Source organism: Monodon monoceros, unplaced genomic scaffold (genome assembly GCF_005190385.1).
Source record: "Monodon monoceros isolate NGI ecotype Baffin Bay Population unplaced genomic scaffold, NGI_Narwhal_1 Super_Scaffold_5, whole genome shotgun sequence".
In the NCBI taxonomy this organism is placed as follows: Eukaryota; Metazoa; Chordata; class Mammalia; order Artiodactyla; family Monodontidae; genus Monodon; species Monodon monoceros.
Window position 1 is genome coordinate 109,552,940 of NW_021703782.1, and position 20,360 is coordinate 109,573,299.

The following is a 20,360-nucleotide window of genomic DNA, read 5'->3' on the forward strand; positions in this document are numbered from 1 at the left end:
GTGCACATAAAGATGTCCATTTCAGTGCTGTTTATAATAGTGACAATCGGAAACGATTTTAAATGTCTGTCAGTAGAGGACAGCTTAAATAAAGGATGCACATCTATGCAATGTGATATTAGGTAAGCTTTAAAAACTCATTTATATTTATGTTGACTCAGAAAGAGGCCTAGAACAGAATATCAAATGGGAAAAAAGCAAGTAAACGGTTTGTATAATACGGTCTAATTTAAATGTATATTGATATACACACATGCACATATCTACACACGCACGGGGGAGAGAGGAGGGCCCCACTGATGCCCCACGAGTGACAGACGGTCCTTTGGGGGCTCAGCGTCCTGGAGTTGAAAGAGACAATAACACAAGTCAACACATCCTGGCTGGAAAGGCCTAAGGACGTGGGAGGCGTGGCAGTGCTGAGCGCTTTGGAGGAGGGCAAGGTCACATTTCCGGAGGACCGGGGAAGAAGATGGATGCTCACACGGACTCCAGCTTCGAGCCAAAACCAAAACAAGCCCCTCTCTTCAGGCTCTCAAATTAGCCCTTCTCCTCAGAGGGCCGTACCACAATTGTGAATCAATCATTACTGGTGCAGTATTTGTTTAATGCCTACATTCCCACCCTCACCCCCCTCTGGAGAAAGCAGGGACCCCTGTCAAGGTGGCTCGTTGCTACACCCGCGCATTCGGCATTGCGTCCCGCACATGGCGTAATAAACACACTTAGAATGAATGAATGAATGAATGCATAGTACCAATTCCCCCAAACCTGGACAGTTCTCCCGAGCTCTGAGTCAAGTCCTGTGGCAATGGGAAACAGCCCTTCCCCCAGGGTTCCCTTCATCCACACCACAGCCCACCCATGAATTAAATATGCAGTCAACAGATGACGTGTTGACGTCTGGGATTTGTTTCAAAATACTCCTGATGGAGAGGGGGGATCTTCCTGGCGGATTCCACATGCACCGGGGGTGACCATGAGCTCACATGGGCTCCTCATACTGGTTATGGGTCCCTTCATGTTCCTTATTCTATTCTCTCTGCTTTTTGCATACATTTAAAGGCCTCCATTAACAAAGTGGGTTTTTTGTTTAAAGGAAACAATTGAAAGGCCTAAAGGAGGTTGAAATGACCACTGTGAGAGACTACTGCAAAACGACAAAGGATGAAATCTCCCTGGAGGTCTGTCCTTGCACCCCAGAAGCGGCTCCACTTTGGGGGGACCTGAGGGCTGGACGGAGCCCTAGCCCTTCTGTCACTCCGCTCTGGGCCCTGGAAGCACTGCCCAGGAGCCTGGCATCTGCACGGATCTGCCTTCCTGGGCAATCCTGGGGAAGCTGCTCAGACCCGCACACCAGGCCGTTACCCTCTCTGTGTCTCAATCAAGGTTGAACGTTGGTAACTGGGGCTCCTGGGGCCTGGGAGACAGAGGCTGCGAGGCCACGGAGGTTCGCTGGTCCCCTCCCCCTCCAGCACGGACAGCTCTGGGCAACACCAGGGGTCCCCTCGCAGGGACGGGCTGTGCTACCCCATTGGAGGCTGGGAGACACTGCTGGCGGCGAAAACAAATGACAGACCCCTCTGGATACCGCCTCGGGGGCCCTCCCGGACACAGACACGGCATGCGGGCCCAGGGGTGAAGGGTAAGGCGGGAAGACCCTGCCTTAAGTGCATTTCCCGGCCAAACCCCTGTAACTCCTGTATCAGGTTTTCCACTCTGTGCCTTCGTTTGGCTGCCGCCTTTTTTCCCCCTGTAGGCCATCCGCTCACTTTTCCAACCCCACATGGTCTGACCAGCCGGTTCAGCAAAAATGCAGCCTTTTCAGAGCAGATCTCGCCGCCCTGTTCTGCTGGAAGTTGAAAGTCCCCTTGATAACGCTGTCCATCGCCCTTCATCCCCCTCTCGGAGAGAGAGATTTTCAGTGTAGTCTCAAGTCTTTCTCCACTGAGTCAGGTGCCTCAGGCTTGATTTCTGGGCTTGACAGTTAACATCTTACCCTGCGTATAAGCTACTGCCAAGGGCTACCTCTCCGGAATGTCCTGTCAACCCTAAATTTAGCAAAGTGCAAGATATGAATATCCCATTATTTCATAAAGGCCACATCACATGGTTTCGGGTGTTTTTTTTTTTTTTTTTCTGAAAATCTTCCATAAAAGATGGCAGTCCTCACATTGACCTCGAGGTTATTAAAATCTCAATCCACGTATTCCCTGCCGGCCAGCTGAGCTCGAGGGGTGGACGGGGAGCCTCGGTCACAGGCGAGAGGTTCCCAGGTCCCCCACCAACCCCACCCAGGACACCTGGCCCACCCTTGGTCTTGAAGGGGAGGCGTTTCTGTTCAAAGGCCTGGGCCCCAGGTCAAAGCCCCCGCCTGCATATCGATCCTACGGCTCAGACGGAAGAAAGTACCCCCCTGAGTCAGGCCACCATGAGGTGACTGGACAGGACTCTTCTTCCCAGGCTGCAGGCGTAACGTCCTCGGTCAAGTCCAGCTCAGAAGGCCAACGGCACTGGTTAGCGAGGGCCCCGAGAGGACAGCTAAGCCAGCTCATGATCTGTCCAGTGGAAACCAGAGCCGAGGGCAGAAGGGACTCTCTCGGAGCCCTTCCCCCGACCCCTTCCTGCCGCCTGTGGTCCAAGCCTCTGCATCCCTGACCGGGGCTCGGCTGCTGGGGGAGGGGCCCGAGGGGCACCGAGGTTGCTGGCGCTGGCCCTGAATGGCTAGGACGGAAAGTGGAGAAAAGGAAAGAGCTCCCTCAGCCGGTGCTTCAAGGTAAAAAGACCCAAGGTTGACTTGACACACCCAGAACAAGCCATTTAACCCTCCCACCACCCCCGGGCAGATCAGAAAACGCTGAGGACCTCACCACACACCCTACACACTCCCGACACACACACTCAGAAACCCACCGACACACTACACACACCCAGGCACTCACCTATAATACCCCTACACACCCCTACAGGACACGCACGTTACACACCTGCTACACGCGTACCTGCACCCTACACACGCTATCCTCCCTTGCGCAACACACACGCTCCACACCCCACACCCTTCTACACACAATACGCGCTTACCCCCTCCCCTACACACACACACACACACACACACACACACACACACACACACACACACGCAGCCTGTAACTGCCCCTGCAACGTCTTTCCCTCTTCAAGGCCCCATTTGAAACCAAGTAAAGGGGACACTTGGCGTCTGTCGGGGGTTGTGGGATACTCAGCATTTTCCCCTCCCCCCCCTTCCCAACATCCCGGCGCAGCCCCGGACCCCGCCCCCTCCTGATCAGGCCCAGTGGGAGAGTCTTGGAAAGGAACCCAGCTGCGGAGGAGAAAGAGGGGTTGCTTTCGTTTCTGTTTCTCATTTCCATCTCATGCATACTGATGCTCCAAAGAAATGGGGCTCCCATTCCCCCCACACATCTGTCTCTTCCCCACATTGCTGGGGGCTTGACCCAGGATCTGGGTTGGGCTCTTCCGGGCCCCGACTTACTATCACTGTAATTCAGTGAAAGCTAAACTCCACCATTTCTGGGAGACCGTTAGCCTTCGGATGACACTGATTCCTGGCAGCTGAGGCCTGCAAGCCCTCCTTTCTGCTGTAACCAGGAATCAGGAGTGTCTTAGAAGGACCTGCAGCGCCACAGTGCCAGGACCTCGGGCCAGGCTTTCCATTAGCGACGCTCTTTGTTTATTATTTACTGCCACCTGCTGGTCAACCATGGATCCTGCGCCCCAAGTGAGCACTTAAAATGATAAGCAGAACATTTCTAAAACCCGTACAGCAGATGACAAGGAGAAACCAGCTTGTTCGAATTGGTTGTACTCCACAATTCTTTGGGGGGAGCAAGCCCCTGGGAGAGCTTGCCTCCTTCGAAAACTCAAGTCACTTCCCCCGGCCAAGTGCCTGCCTTGACCAGCCAGTGTTTCCCAGGCACAAGATGGAACGGATGTCTTTTAAGACTTCTTTAGGTTCCAAAAGTCTGTATCCTAATATCTCTATTACTTAACAACAACATTTAAATCTGCTTGGCAGACAATGGTGCCAGGAAATAACGATTTTTAAAAAATAATTTAAAAGTTTTTGGGACTTCCCTGGTGGTCCAGTGGTTAAGACTCCACACTCCCAATGCAGGGGGCCTAGGTTTGATCCCTGGTCGGGGAACTAGATCCCAAATGCTGCAACTAAGGCTCGGTGCGGCCAAATAAATAAATAAACAGATTTTTTTTTTTTTTCTTTTGGCGGTACGTGGGCCTCTCACTGTTGTGGCCTCTCCCGTTGCGGAGCACAGGCTCCGGACACGCAGGTTCAGCGGCCATGGCTCACGGGCCCAGCCGCTCCGCGGCATGTGGGATCTTCCCGGACCGGGGCACGAACCTGTGTCCCCTGCATCGGCAGGTGGACTCCCAACCACTGCGCCACCAGGGAAGCCCAACAGATTTTTTTTAAATAAATAAATAAAATAAAAGTTTTATTTCCCGCCACAATTAGCAAATGGGTTTCAACAGGAAGTTTTCTTCTTAGAGTTGCCGACAATTTTTTAGTATTGGCTTTTTTTCCAAGTCCAGAACAGTACATTAGGCCTGGGACTCTGACCAACCAGGAGGCTGGTCTGTGCTCCTCATCCCTCGGTGAGCGGCTGCCCGCTTTCTATCACTCCCCTCTCTGCCACGTCTACCGGGGCCAAAAGCAAAGTTAAGATTGAGGTGCCAACACTGCTGATCCATTCACAGCTGAGAGGCGGCTCTCCAGCAGTGGGCCCTTGGGCTTCTCTTGCTAATGAGGTTTTAGATGAGAAAAAAAAGACCATTTAAAAACATTCTTCTGGGGTGGGGTGGTGGTGGTGGGATGAACTGGGAGATTGGAATTGACATATATACACTCATATGTATAAAACAGAGAACTAATAAGAACCTGCTGTATAAAAGATAAAATAAAATTCAAAAACAAAACCATTCTTCTGTAAATAAATGGGCTTCACTTAGCAAATTAATAAGACTTTTAATAAAAATGCTCACTTAGACACACTGTGTATAACGATTTGGTAATTAGTCAATCTTAAAACGCAGCTTTACATCTTTCAGTGGAAAGTGAGAAGAGGCCAGCAGTCCGGATGCGGACCAGACAGTTGTAAAGTGCAGAGTATTAACATTAACGGTACACTGCGGATCAAAGGGTTTAAGGGGCACGGTTTTCCTTCCATTTTAATGAAGTCGGGGCTCAGAACCAGTTACTTCCGCCCACATCTCAAGGGCAGCGAGAATGCCGTTGCCCACATGACCTGTGAGGGGAAAATCAGCGACTACTGGGAAACCAGGAAACAACCATAAGCCCCGTATTCTGGGGTCAAAAAGACGCGATGGCATATTTACTTAACAAGCATGTGTGCCATAGTGCTTACTATTAGCTCAGCTCTGTTCTGAGCATGTATTTTCTCTGATACAAGTATTGATTCATGTAATCTTCATAACAACCCCATTTTACGGATTAGGAAACTGAGGCACAGAGAGAGGAAGTAACTTGCCCAAGGCCACACACTAATAGGTCGTGGAGCCCAGAATTAAACCCAGGCCATCAGGCTCTGAGGCCACCTGCTCCACCTCTGCCCTCTGCCTGCCTTTCAGGGGAAGAAACGGCATGAATTCTGCCCTCCATTCTGCATTTCGTTTGCAGCGTGCCCTTGGGTGAGTGACTTTACCTCCCAGCTGGGGTTTCTTCCTCTTTAAAAGAGAACTGGACTCTCAGTTCTCTGAGCTCCCTGAAAGCCCCTACGTGGCACGTCTGAAGTCAGGCCACCCCCAGCTCTGAGGACCCATGAGGCCATCTGGGTTCAGCCTCACCGAGTCATGGGATGCAGCCAATCCTGAGCCAAACCAGAACGTTCAATGCAAGCTTTCCCTTAGGGTGGCAGATTAGAGGTGGCCACTCCTACCACTGAGAGGGGACTCTAGCCACCCCCACCCCCGCCTTGAATCTGGGCTAGTCTTATTGACTAGCCTGATGGAAGTTCATTCTGGAACTTCTGAGGCTGGCTCAGCAGAAGACATAGCTTACCCCATCCACCACCCCATCCACCACTGCCGCCCTGGGCCTCCTTGGGATGCTTGTTCTGGGGGAAGCTAGGACCACATAAGGGGGGCTGATCAACCCAAGGCTGCCATGCTGGGAGGAAGCCCAAGCTAGCCGTGTGGAGAGGCTGTACAGAGAGAGGTCTGACCAGCGCCATATGGTCCAAGCATCTCACTCCAGGCCCCAGCAGATGCAATAGGGAGATGGGGATGAAGGATCCTGCCCCAGCAGATGCAATAGGGTGAAGAACCAAGGAACCAGGTTGACACCAGAACCGAGAACAACATGTAGGGCCCCAGAGGAGCCAGCCCAGTTGTCTCTAGCTGTTCAAGCCATGCCAAGTAAGGCCCAAGGCAGTGCGGGGTGGAGCCGTCCCTGCCACACCCTGCCTGAAATCCTAGTGCACGAAATGAGGAGCATAATGAAACAGATGTCCTTTTATGCTGTCACATTGCAGGGTGGCTGCAACAGATAACTGAGCCCCAGACGTGGAGCAGACTGGGCTTCTGCCAGTTCCTGGTGACCATATAGGGACCAGGCACCCAAAGCTGACATTAGTCACAGGAAGAGAATACGATACCCAGAAAATCCACATTTGAAACATCCGTCTACCGAACAATCTTGCTGCTACTACTGTGAGTTCTCCTACAATCACGACAATGAAAATACTGTAACTATTAATAAGAATACTAGTAAGTACCCAGTAAGTGGCCTATCGTGTGCCATGCACAGTGCTAAACATTTTACAGACACATTTTCATTTAGATGCCTAACAAGCCTTGACTTTGATACTGTGAAAAGCTCACCCTTGGATGAGGAAACCGTAGTTGTGAGCGGTCGGGTGACTTGCCCAAGGTCACGCAGCTGGGCAGTGGCAGAAACTGGGCTGGAATCAAGTGGTGATTGCACAGCCCAAACCTGCAGCCGCTCCCCTGACTGTCGAGGAGTGAGCGTCGCTGGCCACCTGTCTAGAAACCCGTCAGGCTGCCTGCTGCCTTCTATCGCCTGTTCTCCCTTTGTTCCTTTGAGACAAACGGGGTCTCACCTACACAGAAATGCAGGCAGCAGAGGGGAGCTTCTGGGCCCCCAACGCCACAGGGCGTGCCTGCCTGCTCTTGCCGCCCCACACTGCCCCAGGGCACGTGCTGGGCGCTCAGCTGTGAAATCATTCGTTCACCCACGAACAGTAGCTGAGCTCCTGGTATGAGCCACGCTGGCCATGGGCACTTGGGGGCAGACAGAGCAGAGCAGAAGCAGAAGCATGCAGCGGGAGGTGCTGGGAGGGGTCCCAGACGAGGTCTTTCTTACCTCCCGGTAACCTAACCGTGACCCAGTGGAGAGAGGGTGGTGAGGTCAGAGTTCTAGCAGCCAAGGTCACAGCTCCGGTAAATGGAGGTCTGAGGTGAGAGGTGACCGAAGAGGGGGGTGTCTCTCCCCGCCCCCTCCCCTGGGTCCCAGAGCAGGCCCCAGGGAGGAGGGGTGGGAGGGAAGGGCACAGGCACTTCCCTATACACTCTGTACTCTCCCTCACCTCTCGCTTCCTGCGTCTCTCTGCCCCAACCCCCCCTCCCTTCGTTCTACCCCGAGCCCACTTCTCGCTCAGGGCAAAGCTGGAGGGCAGGGGCCCCGCACTCCCCTCCCCGGCCGATCACAGCTGTGCCACGTTCCCCATGGGGAAGCTGCAGCGCTGCCTTCTAGCTGACAAACCCCGGCAGGTCTCCAGGGACGTGGCGACCATCCGACGTGTAGGGGCCGCAGAAGGTCACCGAGGGCAGCCTCCCCTCCACACCTCAGGCCTCACTCACAGCCCGAGGAGAAAGCCGGTGTCAGCTCCCCCTCCGGGGCATTCTGAGAGGGGAAGGGGCTTCGAGCTGCACCTGCCTGGAGGGGGTCGTGAGGGGCTGGCCAGACGGTTGCGCAGGGAGACCTCCTAGCTGGAGGAGAAGGCTGGGCCTTGGGGCCTGGCCTGTCGAAGACGATTTCACAGCTGAGTGGCTTGGAAACCACCAGGGCTGCCCGTGGAGGGGAAATGCTTCCAGAAGCTTTGGTCGGAGTGAGAAGGACACCCTGCACCTCTGGGCTCCCCTTCTGTTTTGTGATCTGCACGCCTGACACACAGCAAGCCCCCGATGAACATTCAGCCCAACAAAAACAGCTGAGGTGCCCCTCTTTGGTGACACGGCAACAGTAGACAGGCCCCACTCTTGGGGGGAGAGAGACGTTTCATTGACCAGATGCACGAGTGAACCGAGAGCCCCTCGCTGCCTCAGTTTCCCCGCTGCTCTGGCCACTGAACAAACAGCTTTGCAACCTTTTGGCCACAGACTTTGGGCTGATGCCCCAGCAAAGCATCATTTTAATAATGATGCTTTTGCAAATCAAAGTCTAGTTTTTACAGACTAAGAGCTGGTCCCCCTAGGGGCGCAAACCTGTTGATAAAGCTTTCTACGGCTGTCCTCATTACAGGCCTCTGGCCCTCACAACGCACCCCGACTTTGAGACCCACTGCTTCTGCTGGGCCGTCTCAGCAGGAAGACTCCTACCTAGTTTCCAGAAGGAAACCTTTGTAGTAGTCCCAGCGGAAAAGTCAAAAGTTTGACTGGAAAAAAGGAGCTACTTCAAAAGCATTGTCAGACCGCGAGGTGAGGGTGCCTTCAAAATGCATGAATTACAGGGGTGTCCATTCATCAACCGATAGGCAGCCCGACAGTGGGGCTCTGGATGGGGGCACCAAGGGGACGTGTGGGGACACATCCGCAGGAGGTGCAGTGCGTAAAATACACGCTGGATAAAAGAGTAAATTAATGTGTTTATTACTCACTGCTTGGAGTGTGTGCGTGTGCGCGCGCGTGTGTGCGGAAAAATGAAAGAAAAATGTAGAGTTTTTTCAATAATAAAAAGGGAGTTGCACTGCGGGGCCCCTAAAGCTTGTGAAAAATTAAACTCGATGGATTCAAACTGTCCTATTTCCACTTCAAAAGAGAAGAGGCACTGAGCTCTTCCCAAGTTATCTTCAAACGCCCAGCACCCTAGAAAGTTTCTTTAAAAAAATAAAGGCTCCTGTTCCCCCAAGCACTGTACCGGTTACTGTACCCACTGTCTCTCCCTCTTCTAATTATACCCCTGTGAGTCTATTAATCAACTGGTAAATTATTTAGAGAGTCATGCGCTGTCTTCAGCTGGTACAAACACACCACATGCAAAGACTTGCTGGAAACGGGCTGGGGTCCCTCGGGGTCTCCCCTCTGCAGTAAGACAGCTTGCAGCTCACCAAGGCCGCACTGTCAAAAAACAAGAAATAGCGTTCCGCTTACCTCCTCGGATGGGAAGATTTACTTTGTCTTTCAACTCAGCAACTCTTTGCAAGGTTTAAACAAAGGAGAAAAGCTGATGTATTGTCGAATCTTTGGTGTGCATTTAGTGATGAGAATATTAATTCCCCCTAAAAGAAAAAAAAGGCAGCACTTCGGCTGAGCTCTGATCCATGCCTCCTGGGATGTGGACTCGTGGAAGGCTCTCGAAAACGCTCATAATCATGCCAATTTGGGGCTGGCTTGGCTTGTCTGTGCTCCGATGGCTGCGTTGGCTGTGGTGAGGTCTCATTACCAGAAAGGGTGCAAATTAGAGTCTGGAATCTCCCTCAAATCTCCCACCTCTTCTCAGGTTCTATTAGGCCATGAGGGACCTTCTCCAGATAGAAATATTTCAGAGACACGGGGTATACGGGAGGGGGCACAGGTAACACTTGGTAATGATCTGTCTTCCGCGTTACCTTTTCTACACACCAGGACTTGCGCTTTCAGGGGAAAGTTATTACGCCAATTAAATAGCTGTTTTCTCAGCTGAAAGTCAGTATATGTGTGGCATGTGCACCAAGGAGTTTGGGCCTTTTTTAATTGAATCACTCTAGCTGTTGGAGTGCTGGCAGGGGCTGGTTACAGAGGTAAAGTGACTTAGGAGCTCCCTGTAACTTGGCCAGTGAGCCTGGTTGGCAGGTGCTGGGGTGCACAGTTCTCCCTTCCGCTCCTGGAGAGACAGGAGATGGGAAAAGCTAGGGTCTAACCTGAAAACCCCACCCCGGGGACACGCCCTCGCCGGCGGTCCCCCAACCTGACAATCCCAGCACGTTCGGAGCGCAGTGGGGACGGATCTAGACAAGCATCTCACACACTTAGAGCAAAGACTTAAACCAACGAGGACAAAATATGCCTTTGGCTGTTTTAATATCTCCCCTGGGTCACCGGGCTCCAGAGAAGGCACAAGCAATGTTCGAGAATGAAAACAATGCCCAGAGCCCGGGTAGAAGGCAGCCCTGCTGAACCAAAGAGACGGTGGTGCACCACTAATTAGACCCAGCAATCTGGAATGAGGTTACACCTACTGCCAACAGCCACGGGACCGTAAGTTATGGCCGAAATTCCCAGGAGAAGGACTAAAAATAAAGCAACGCAGACTTCTTTCTGATGGGGTGAGTTAAGGCCCATGAGAAGGGTTGGTTTTTGTACTAAGTGAAACTTGGGAAATGAGAAATTCCGATGGGCAGAGACAGGGGGCCGCCTTCCTCGGGAAGCTCCGCATGCTGAGGGTTAAGGAATGTCACCTTCCAGAAGGCCCTTTGGTAGGAATGAAGCCCAGAGAAGGCTCAGGGCACATCATTCGGAGGTGGTGGCCACTGTGACTCACCGGTGATTGAAGCACAGAACTGAGCTCTAGCTGCTCCTTTGCCCGATTTGGGGGAGAAAACAAGAACAACTGCACGCGTGGCCCTAGTGCGCACTGGCCATAGCGCTCACCAGCACCGACCGTGGGACTTTAAATGGCATACAAGCAGCTGAGAAGTTATTTTTCCAAAGGCCCAGAAGAGTTTTTACGTGTTCTGCACCCACATAAAAGCGACAGGAGCTCCCGGGCCGTCAAGCCTGCATGACGTGCGGCCTGGCCCTGCGGGTCGTGGGCGGGCCCCGCTCCGTGGCTGCCGGGGAGGTGGCCACGCTGGGAGCGCCGCACAGAGCGCAGCTCAAGTCGGAACGAGTTTAGGAGGTCAGACCTATGTATCTCAAACTCCGGAGCTCGGAATAAGCATCTCCCCACAGCATCCAAAGAGGCCGCCAAAAGCCCAGGATCAAGAGACTTAGGACGAGCTAAGCCGGGGCCCTGGAGTCCTTTGCCCAGTACATGTGGAAAGATGGGAAAGCAACAGTTATTAATTTTGCTGCTGATTTGAAAGGAGGAGGTGTTGGCAGCACCTGTGAGGACAAAAAAGAACGTAACGGAGCCTGCAGAGGTCACGGCTGGGACATCACATCATGAGGCCCCGCAGGGGGGAAATAAGAGGAAGTGGCTCCCTGGGGGAAAGATGGCATCTGGATCTCTTCTCTGAGCTGCTGGTGGCGGCAGGGACCTTGAGGGTGGCCGGGATGCACTGTGATAACCATGCTGCCCGTCGCTGGGGCTTGCAGCTCCGAGGCACGTGGAGAGAGAGGGCAGGGATCCCGGAGAGAGATGGGCAGCGGGTGAGGCCGAGTCAGCCAGCGGCCAGGAGCTCGGGGCAGAGTCCCCCGTGGAGGAGGTCCAGCCCCTGGAAAGGCACTGCCTGCCTTCAGCCGGGGTGGGGGGGGGGGACGAGGGGGGCGGTTTCTACACTAGGTTGGCTGCAGGGCAGGATGTTCCGGCAGTGACATCCGCCAGCTCCGAGGTGCTGGGGCTCTGCCCACGGGGGATGAGGCCGCTATGTCCTTATAAGAATCTCTGCCCCTTTAGATGAGCTCCCTGAACCTTGTAGGATTTCTGGAACCTTCTGGATCTCACGTGCAAGCCACTGGCAGGGGCTTCCCAGGAATGCTGCTGACACCCAGCAGAGATGTCCGACACACGCCCAGGGTTCTGAGAAGGGAAATCTGCGTTGCCTCGATGGTCCCACAAGGCGGAGAGGCAGCCGTGTCTCCTCCTCCCAGAAAATTCTGTCAACGGGCTGAAAGCGTTCGGGGCCATGCCTCGCTGCTCATGAGGATTCGGGAGGAACCTTCTGATCCAGGGCAGTGCTGGGAGGATGTGCTGCCTCCACCCCGCCTCACTCTTGCCTGGAAAGGAGAACCACTCATCCGATGGGCCTTGTCCCTCCAGCTGGCGGGCCCTTGCCCCTGGTGTAGAGGGATTCCCTTCCCACTTAAGCCCCTACTTGGGGCTCTTCCTGGGGAGCCTGGGCTGTTCTCCCCATCCTCACTGTCGGGGTGTGGCCGTTTATTGTAAGGTGTCACCCTTGCATCCCAACTGGCTTGTCCCCAGGCCTGGACTTGGGGGGCGGGGGTCATGTTAGGAAGCCCAGCTGTGCCCTCAGATCCCGGCCACGTTCTCCATCCGATGCTCCCAGCAGACCCCGGGTCTGTCTCCTACTGGCTTCAGAACTCAGGTGTGATGTGGTTGATTCCCACCCCCAGATCTGCACCTGCACCTGAGACCCCAATGCCAGATGCCAGCGATGCTGGCTTCCAGAAGCTGTCAGCCGCTGTCATGAGAGGTGGCCACGCAGAGCTTCCGGGTTCAGTCTGACCTCGTTTTCAGACCCGACTTCAGTGGAGAATCATTTAAATTTTGGTCCTGTTTCCGCTGGTGGTGATGCGGGCGGCCAGACCCGGGTGGTTCCCGAGCTCGTCCTACCAGCCGAGCACTTTGGTTCCCCCGGCAGCGTTTCCACAGCCCACTAATGAGCCCCTGTCAGTGGTGATGAATGTAAATGCATTCTTTGTTATCCCTGTGAGATCAGGATTAGTGAAATGACAGAATTTATTGCTTCTGTTAGGAAGATATGATATTGGTGGTTGTTGTGTCTTTCATTCTGTAGGAAGTGCAAAAGTATAGAGCTACATTGTCTAAGTAAAGAGAAGGTCGCAGGGGGAAAAATTTAGCACAAAGCGCTGAAGATCGAAGCTACCAGGGTCTCGCTCACTTTATAGGAAATTGGGAATTTTGCACCATCTCCTAGGTATACACCAAAAAAAAGAGAAAAAAACAAAACAAGACCCCTAAACAACTGTGCCTCTTGCCCACCAGTGAAAAGGCTCCTTGGGTTTATTTTCAGGGGTCAGAGAGAGACAGAGATTGGAAGATGCTGTACTACTGACTTTGAAGACGGAGAAAGGGGCCTCTAGATGCTGGAAAAAGCAAAGGAAACAGATTCTCCCCAAGGGATTCCTCAGGAAGGAGTGCAGTCCTGCCAACACGTGATTTTAGGACTCCTGACCTCCAGGACTGTAAGATAATAAATCTGTGTTGTTTTAAACCACTAAGTTTGTTTCAGCCACGACAGAAAACAAATAGCTTGGCAATACCCAGAGATGGCAAAGCCGTGGAGGGCTCGAGCGTTCCGTGCACGGCTGGGAGGGGGATACCTTACTTCAGTGCCACGAGTCACACCCGCTCATGGGTCCCAGGCGTCAACTCATCCTGAGATGATTAGGGGCGTCTGCAAACCTGTGCTGGTACAAGAGGACGCATCATAGCACTGTTGAAGGAGCGCAAATTTGGAAACCACCTGAATATTCACTTTCCGTAACTTTTTATGTTGAAAAAAAATTCAAAAGTACGGGAAAGTTGCAAGAAGAGTCAAGGAATTTCTGCATCCCCTTGTCAGAGATTTACCCACTGTCAACAGTGCCTCATCTGCTTGGTCATCGTCTCTCTCTCTGAACCACAAAATGCTTTCTCGTGGAGAATTAAACAGATTACCCTCCAGTCTGTGCAATGGAATATGACGCATCAACGTTTGCAATGACATAAGTCTATTAACTTGTTATCCTATTCACTCATTTATGCAACAGATGTTCTTTGGGGTGTTCATCACCTCCCCACCCCCCTGCCCCAGTAAAGGGGAAGCTGGCCTCGCTGGAGGGCAAGTGTGCTTGAGGGGGTGCCAGGCCCCCGTCCCTGCTTGCTGCTCCCACCCCTGGGCGCACACACCCCCAGCCTGTCCTCACGGCAACCCTGCAACCCGGGGTTTCTGTCTCCATCTCGCCACTGGGAGGCCTGGGCTACGTGGCCGGGGTGGAGGGCAGCGGGATCTGAAGCGGACAGGGAAGCACCAAAGCTGGCACTGGCTTTCACTGGCGCCCAGGGCTCCTGTTCACACATCATCCTATTCACCACCCCGGTGACTCAGGAATGAACAGACTCGCCTGCCGAGATCATCGTCTCTCACCACGCAGATCACTGTGCCTGAGGGATCCCATGCTGCCTCGCCTGAACTTCACCCTGGAGACTAGAACACCTCAAGGAGGGCCTTGGGAGGGCCAGGGCGGGACATCCTTCCTGGGGGGCTCTTTGGGCTGAGGTCAGGAGCAAGCGGCCTGCCCCACGCCTCCTAGTCACAGCTTACTCCATCCGGAAAACGGTAGGAGAAGGGGAGGGCACCCTCACAACCCACGTGCTGCCCATCACAACGGCCCCTCCTCTCCGGGTCGGTTTTCTTCACAGCAAGTACCTGTCCACATCAGACTCGACAACGAGCCTGTACTGATTGCACAGAGGAGCTACAGCCCTTTACATAAGAGTGGAAGAGGTGGGTGTGGGAAACGCACTGCCCGGGGACGAGCCCAGACGTGAACCGGCTCTGAGGTCCTCAGTACCTCGGTCCCTTCTCTGTGGCTCCTTTGTGGACTCAGGAGACTGGAGAGAGTGGTCTCAGTGGTGCCCTTCCTGGGGGTCAGATCTGGGGGATGCTTTCAGAGCATAGGTCACAGAGGGGTCTGGAAAGATGATCTGGTCCAGCCTCCCCTGAGGACCAATGGCTGGTCAGTCCTCCCTATCTGCCAAGCTCTCTGAACCTTCTAGCTTCTGACTACTGATTAAACTGGAATCTTGCCCGATGGTATTTTTCTGTACACCAATTAATGAGGTGGGCGGCACTATGGCCTCTCCCGGCTCCCAGGTTTTTGTTTTGTTTTGTTTTATCAATTTATTTTATTTATTTATTTTTGGCTGCATTAGGTCTTCGTTGCTGCATGCGGACTTTCTCTAGTGGCGGCAGCTGGGGGCTACTCTTCGTTGTGGAGCACGGGCTCTAGGCACGCGGGCTCCGTAGTTGTGGCTCACGGGCTCTAGAGCGCAGGCTCAGTAGTTGTGGCACGCAGGCTCAGTAGTTGTGGCATGCGGGCTCTAGAGCGCAGGCTCAGTAGTTGTGGCACACAGGCTTAGTCGCTCCGTGGTATGTGGGATCTTCCCGGACCAGGGCTCGAACCCGTGTCCCCTTAGTTGGCAGGTGGATTCTTAACCACTGCGCCACCAGGGAAGTCCCCCCTGCTCCCAGTTTTAAGCGTTATCAGTTATGGAAAGCAAGCATTCTTGAGAAACAGGAACATTCCACACCACCAGTGAAATGCATCATGTCCACAGACCCCTCCCCCTCACTTGGAAGCCAAGGGGACCAACCAGGGAACAAAACCAGAGCCTTTGCCTGCCGGAAAGCCCAATTTCCATTCCCCGGTTCTTTTCCCCAGTTTGGGCCCCCGCGTGCCCAGCAAGCCTCACACAGAGGAATCTCTCTTCAGAGCCTAGAAGGTCGTGGCAGTCACGGCAAGTGTGGCCTACCTGCGGTCTCCTTTTCGAAAAAGGGCCGGATCATCTCGCCGTACTTGGACTTGTCTGCCATGGCCTCTTTGAGCAGTTGCCCACAGCAGACTAGAGGAGAGAGGAACAGAAAGACGCCCGTTAAATTTTAAATAGAAGGAAGAATGAGAAAAAAAAGAACCCCCCCCCCAGTGCTGCCTGCTGTGGGGGGAAAAAAAAAGGTCACTGAAAAAAAATATAAAAGGGTTTTTCTGAGTGTGGGTGTGTGTCCAAGTGAAAGTAAGTATCAAAAAGGAATAAAAAAGAAGCCAAGGAGGAAGATGCGGAATGAAAAAGAATGCATTTGGCAAAGAACATATTAAAAATGGACGGTTTGGAGAAGACGTAACAAGGGATGTCACCACCAGAGAAGGCCCCGCAGGGCCTCGGCGACACCCAGGATTGCTGGCCCCAGCCCCGGAGGGCGTTGAGAGTGAACGTTCTGGCGGAGAACCACGTGGACCTGCGTGACATCCACGTTCACGCTGTTGTCACGCAGGGGAGGGCGGGGACGCGTCGTGTTTCCATAGCCCCCTGGGGTGACGGCTCCACAGACATCAGTTTCTATCACAAAGGGACACACAAGTGCCCTCCTGTCACAGGCGCCACTGTGTCTCTAGACCCCAGCCGGGGCCAACACACAGGGCGTGCCAGTTAACTAGTGTGGAAGGAATTAACACAGCTGCCCTCTCCTTGGCTATGAAAACCGTAACAGCCAAAGCCAGAAGGGTCCGGCCATGTTTTCATGAGTTGGTAATTGCACAGTCTTACTTTTCTTAACTTTAAAGCTAAGGACTTTACTTCCTGCCTTAAAGAAACCAAAACCAATCCTAAAATTAACTGCATAAAGTGAACGTTTAAGACAACGACCACCACCAAAGACGTATTCTTCCGTACTGACATGGTAATTCACTGTGTGATGGCAGTGATCGTATCCAGAGTGGCGGGCAGCTTCGCTCACTAAGGGAAATGTAAGGACTAATACAGGCTGTCAGCTACTGAGACCTCTAGCTACGCCAAGCACTATGCTGGGCTTGCTTTGTATTGTCCAGTCCTCACAACAAACTGTTGCTTTGTAGATAAGGAAACTGAGAACTGAAGACGCTGTACGTACTGTTCTAGGTCACGGAGCCAGTAAGTGGCGGAGCTGGGATTCACACCCAGGTGCGTGTGACATCAAACCTAGGCTTAGCTTCCAGTTCAGGACAGGAGGGATTCACCTTCTGTCATAAAAAGCCATAAAACTTAACAAAATATAAGAGGCAACTCTTTTCAGGCACTGGACAAGACAGGCATGGGCTGTGATCCTTGAGAGACGGGATACACACAAAGTGAGACCCTCACTCGCCCTGGATTTCGACCTATGGGCACTTTCCAAACCATGGCTCGGGAGGAGTGGAACCCAAACACAGCAGCAGGAAACAAGGATTGGAGTTTGGGGCCCTGAGGCAGCTGGACCACGTGGGACAGAATAATGGAGGGGGGAATGGGGCAGGAGGGGTTCCGGAATCTGCATGAGGGTTTACTTGAGTCACTAGTCAATGCAAAACTGCACGTGTGCAGGGGAGGCTCCACAGGGCCTGGGAGACAAAAGCTATGGGGAAGCTGGGAACTGAGTGGCATCTGCCAGTCAGAGTGAGAGACCTCGCTCAACACCCCAGACATGCAGCTGAGACTCCAGGAAGGCCACGCTTCAGGTGTAGGGATACACGAGCCCTAGGGGAATCCCATCCTAATCCCATAGTAACAAAGACTAAAAATAAGCCTCAGTGGGGTCAGGTTGGTCCTCCAGTTATTTAACCGCCTGTTAGAACTCAATTCTTTTTCATGCGATATTCTCAAAGCAGGATCACACAATCCAGACTCTCAGGAATGTGAGAACCATAATGTCCAGCTTATAATAAAAAACTACTGGAGAGGCAAACAAACAAAAATACCACCAGGAAAGTGTGACCTCCTACAAGGAGAGAAAACAGCCCATAGAATCAGATCCAGAGATCACACAGATATCAGAATCTGCACATAAGAACTATAAAATGTCTATTACGAAAACGTTTAAACTTTAAAAGATAATTAAAAAGAATGAAAAGATGGAGAATCTCAGCAGAGAAATGGAAACTATAAAAAAGAACCAGATGGAATTTCCAGAACTGGAAAATACAATATCTTAAATGGAAAACATCACTGGATGGGCTGCCATCAGTGAATCTGAAGACATGAAAACAGGCACCAGAAAGCATTCAAACTGAAGCAAAGAGAAGGTGGGGAGGGGACCGGAAATAAAGAAAAGGAATAAAACCTCAGGGAGTTGGAGGATAATAGCAAACAGTTTGACATACATGTACCTGGAGTTCCAGAAAGGGGGTGGGGGAGGGAGGGGGAGAGAGAGAGAGAGAGAGAGGATATCTGAGAAAATAATGGGAGGAGAATTTCAAAATTTGATAAAAATATCAACCCACAGATCCAAGATTCTGATGCCCAAGCAAAATAAACACAAAGTAAATCACACTTTGGTACATCATCGTTAAATTTCTGAAAACTAAACAGAAAATATTAGAAGCAGCTACGGGTGGGAGTAAGATGCTTTATATATAGGAGAAAAAAAATAAAAATAATCTCTGAGCTCTCATCAGAAGCCGTGCAGCGGAACGCATCAACGCAACAACGAAATGACATCTTGACAGCGTTAAGGTGGGGGGGCCGCCTTAACACAGATTTCTATAAGCAGCAAAAACATCCTTCAATAATGAAGGTGAAATAAAGACATTTTCAGACAGATGAAAGCTGAATTTCACCAGCAGACTTGCACTACAAGAAATGTTACAGGAAGTTCTTTAGGTTGAAAGAAAATGATATCAGATGGATCTTAGATCTAAACAAAGGAGTGAAAAGTGTTGATACTGAGTATATATAAAAGCTCTTTCCCCCCATGTGTTCACTTAAAAAAATGACTGTTTAAAGCAAAAATAATTGCAATGTACTGTAGGGTTCATAACATTTGTAGAAGTGAAATGTATCACTACAATTACACAAAGAACTAGAGCAAGGTGAAGGGAAATACACTGCTGTCAGGTTCTTGTGTTATACATGAAGAGGTATAATATTAATTCAAGATAGACTGTGATAAGTAACGGATAACAGTTAACCCTTAGAGCAACCACAAAGAAAATAAAGCAAAGAGATATAGCCAAAAAAGGCAACAGAGGAAATAAAATGGATTACTGAAAAAATACTTGATCAATCCAAAAGTTGGCAGGAAAGGAGGAACAAAGAACAGATAACACAAATAGAAGACAAAAAACCCAGAATGGTAGACTTGAAACCAACCATATAAAAAATTACTTTAAATGGAAATGGACTAAACAATTAAAAGGCAGAAAACGTCAGGCTGAATTTTTTTTTAAAGCAATTATATGTTGTATTCAAGACACATATTTAGAATATAAGACACATAGTTAAAAAAAAAAGAATAGAGTATATACTTATCAGACAAGGTAGACTTTGAGAATTTACTGGAGAGGTAGAGGAGCATTTCCTAACGATAAAAGGATGATTTCATCAGGAAGAGATAACGATCCTTAGTGTATACCCACTTAACATAGCTTCAAATTACACGAAGCAAAGACTGGCAGAGAAATAGAGAAATCCACACTTAAAGAGTTGGAGATTTTAACGCACCTCTCAGTTACTGAAATAACAAGTAGAGAGAAATCATTAAGGACGCAGAAGAAGTGAACAACACCATCAAACATCTTATCCTCATTGACATTCTTAGAGCATAATATTCAACAAAAGCAGGATACATATTCTTTTCAAGTGCACATGGAATTCACCAATAGAGAGCATATGCTGGTCCATAAAAAGTATCAATACATTTCAAAGGATTGAAATCATATAGGGTATGTTCTTTGACCAAGATAGAATTAAAGAAACAAAGAAAAAAAAATCTGGAAAATTCCCAAATATTTGGGAAGTAAGCAATACACTTCTAAATAATACATGGGTCAAAAAAGAAACCACAAAGGAGATTAGAAAATATTTTGAACTGAATGGTAAAACACAACACATTAAAATTTTGGGAGATGCAGCTAAAGAAGTGTTTGGAGAAAAGTGTGTAACAGTAATGTTTATATTAGGAAAGAATGGTTTAAAACTCCTGTCTATAGCCACCTCATTCTGCAAGATCCTATGAAGACAGTACTGTTAACAGTCTGCTCTTCCTAGAGGTTCCAAGTACTAAGGCTTTAGACACACATGACCTGGGACAGTGTTGGGAGGAGCCCCGCCCCACCTCATTCCTTCCCCCAGCAGGGCCCACCTCCATCCTGAAGGGCCTCTCTTCTTCTTTCTACATGTTCCCTATCTGTGTACCAAATAACATGCACTGCATATAGCAAGCACTCAGTGAGTAAAATTAATAGTATTTTAATAAAATGCTCCATGGTTGTTCCTTGTCAGAAAATTCATGCTCGGTGCAGGGGAAAAAAAAAGTCAGAACTGTGTAATATGTGATTCTACAGAGATAACCAGTTTGGTCCTTCAGCTGTTTTCTTGAACATAGATTAACACATTTTTTTGAACAAAAATGAGATCATTCGGGCTTCCCTGGTGGCACAGTGGATTAGAATCTGCCTGCCAATGCAGGGGACACGGGTTCGATCCCTGGTCT

The 20,360-nt window shown here is 50.9% G+C and overlaps 1 protein-coding gene across 4 annotated transcripts in view; it reads right to left on the reverse strand.

Annotated features, from left to right (window-relative positions):
- Nucleotides 1-20,360, reverse strand: part of AK8 (adenylate kinase 8) — a 128,701-nt gene that overhangs the window by 58,928 nt on the left and 49,413 nt on the right. For all 4 annotated transcript variants that reach the window (XR_003790900.1, XM_029204033.1, XM_029204034.1 and 1 more), the window contains one exon: nt 15,674-15,763. Coding sequence is in view for 3 of the 4 variants with exons in the window: in XM_029204033.1 (XP_029059866.1) it covers nt 15,674-15,763 (90 nt within the window). In the remaining variant the exon portion in view is untranslated. The remainder of the gene's footprint in view (nt 1-15,673; nt 15,764-20,360) is intronic.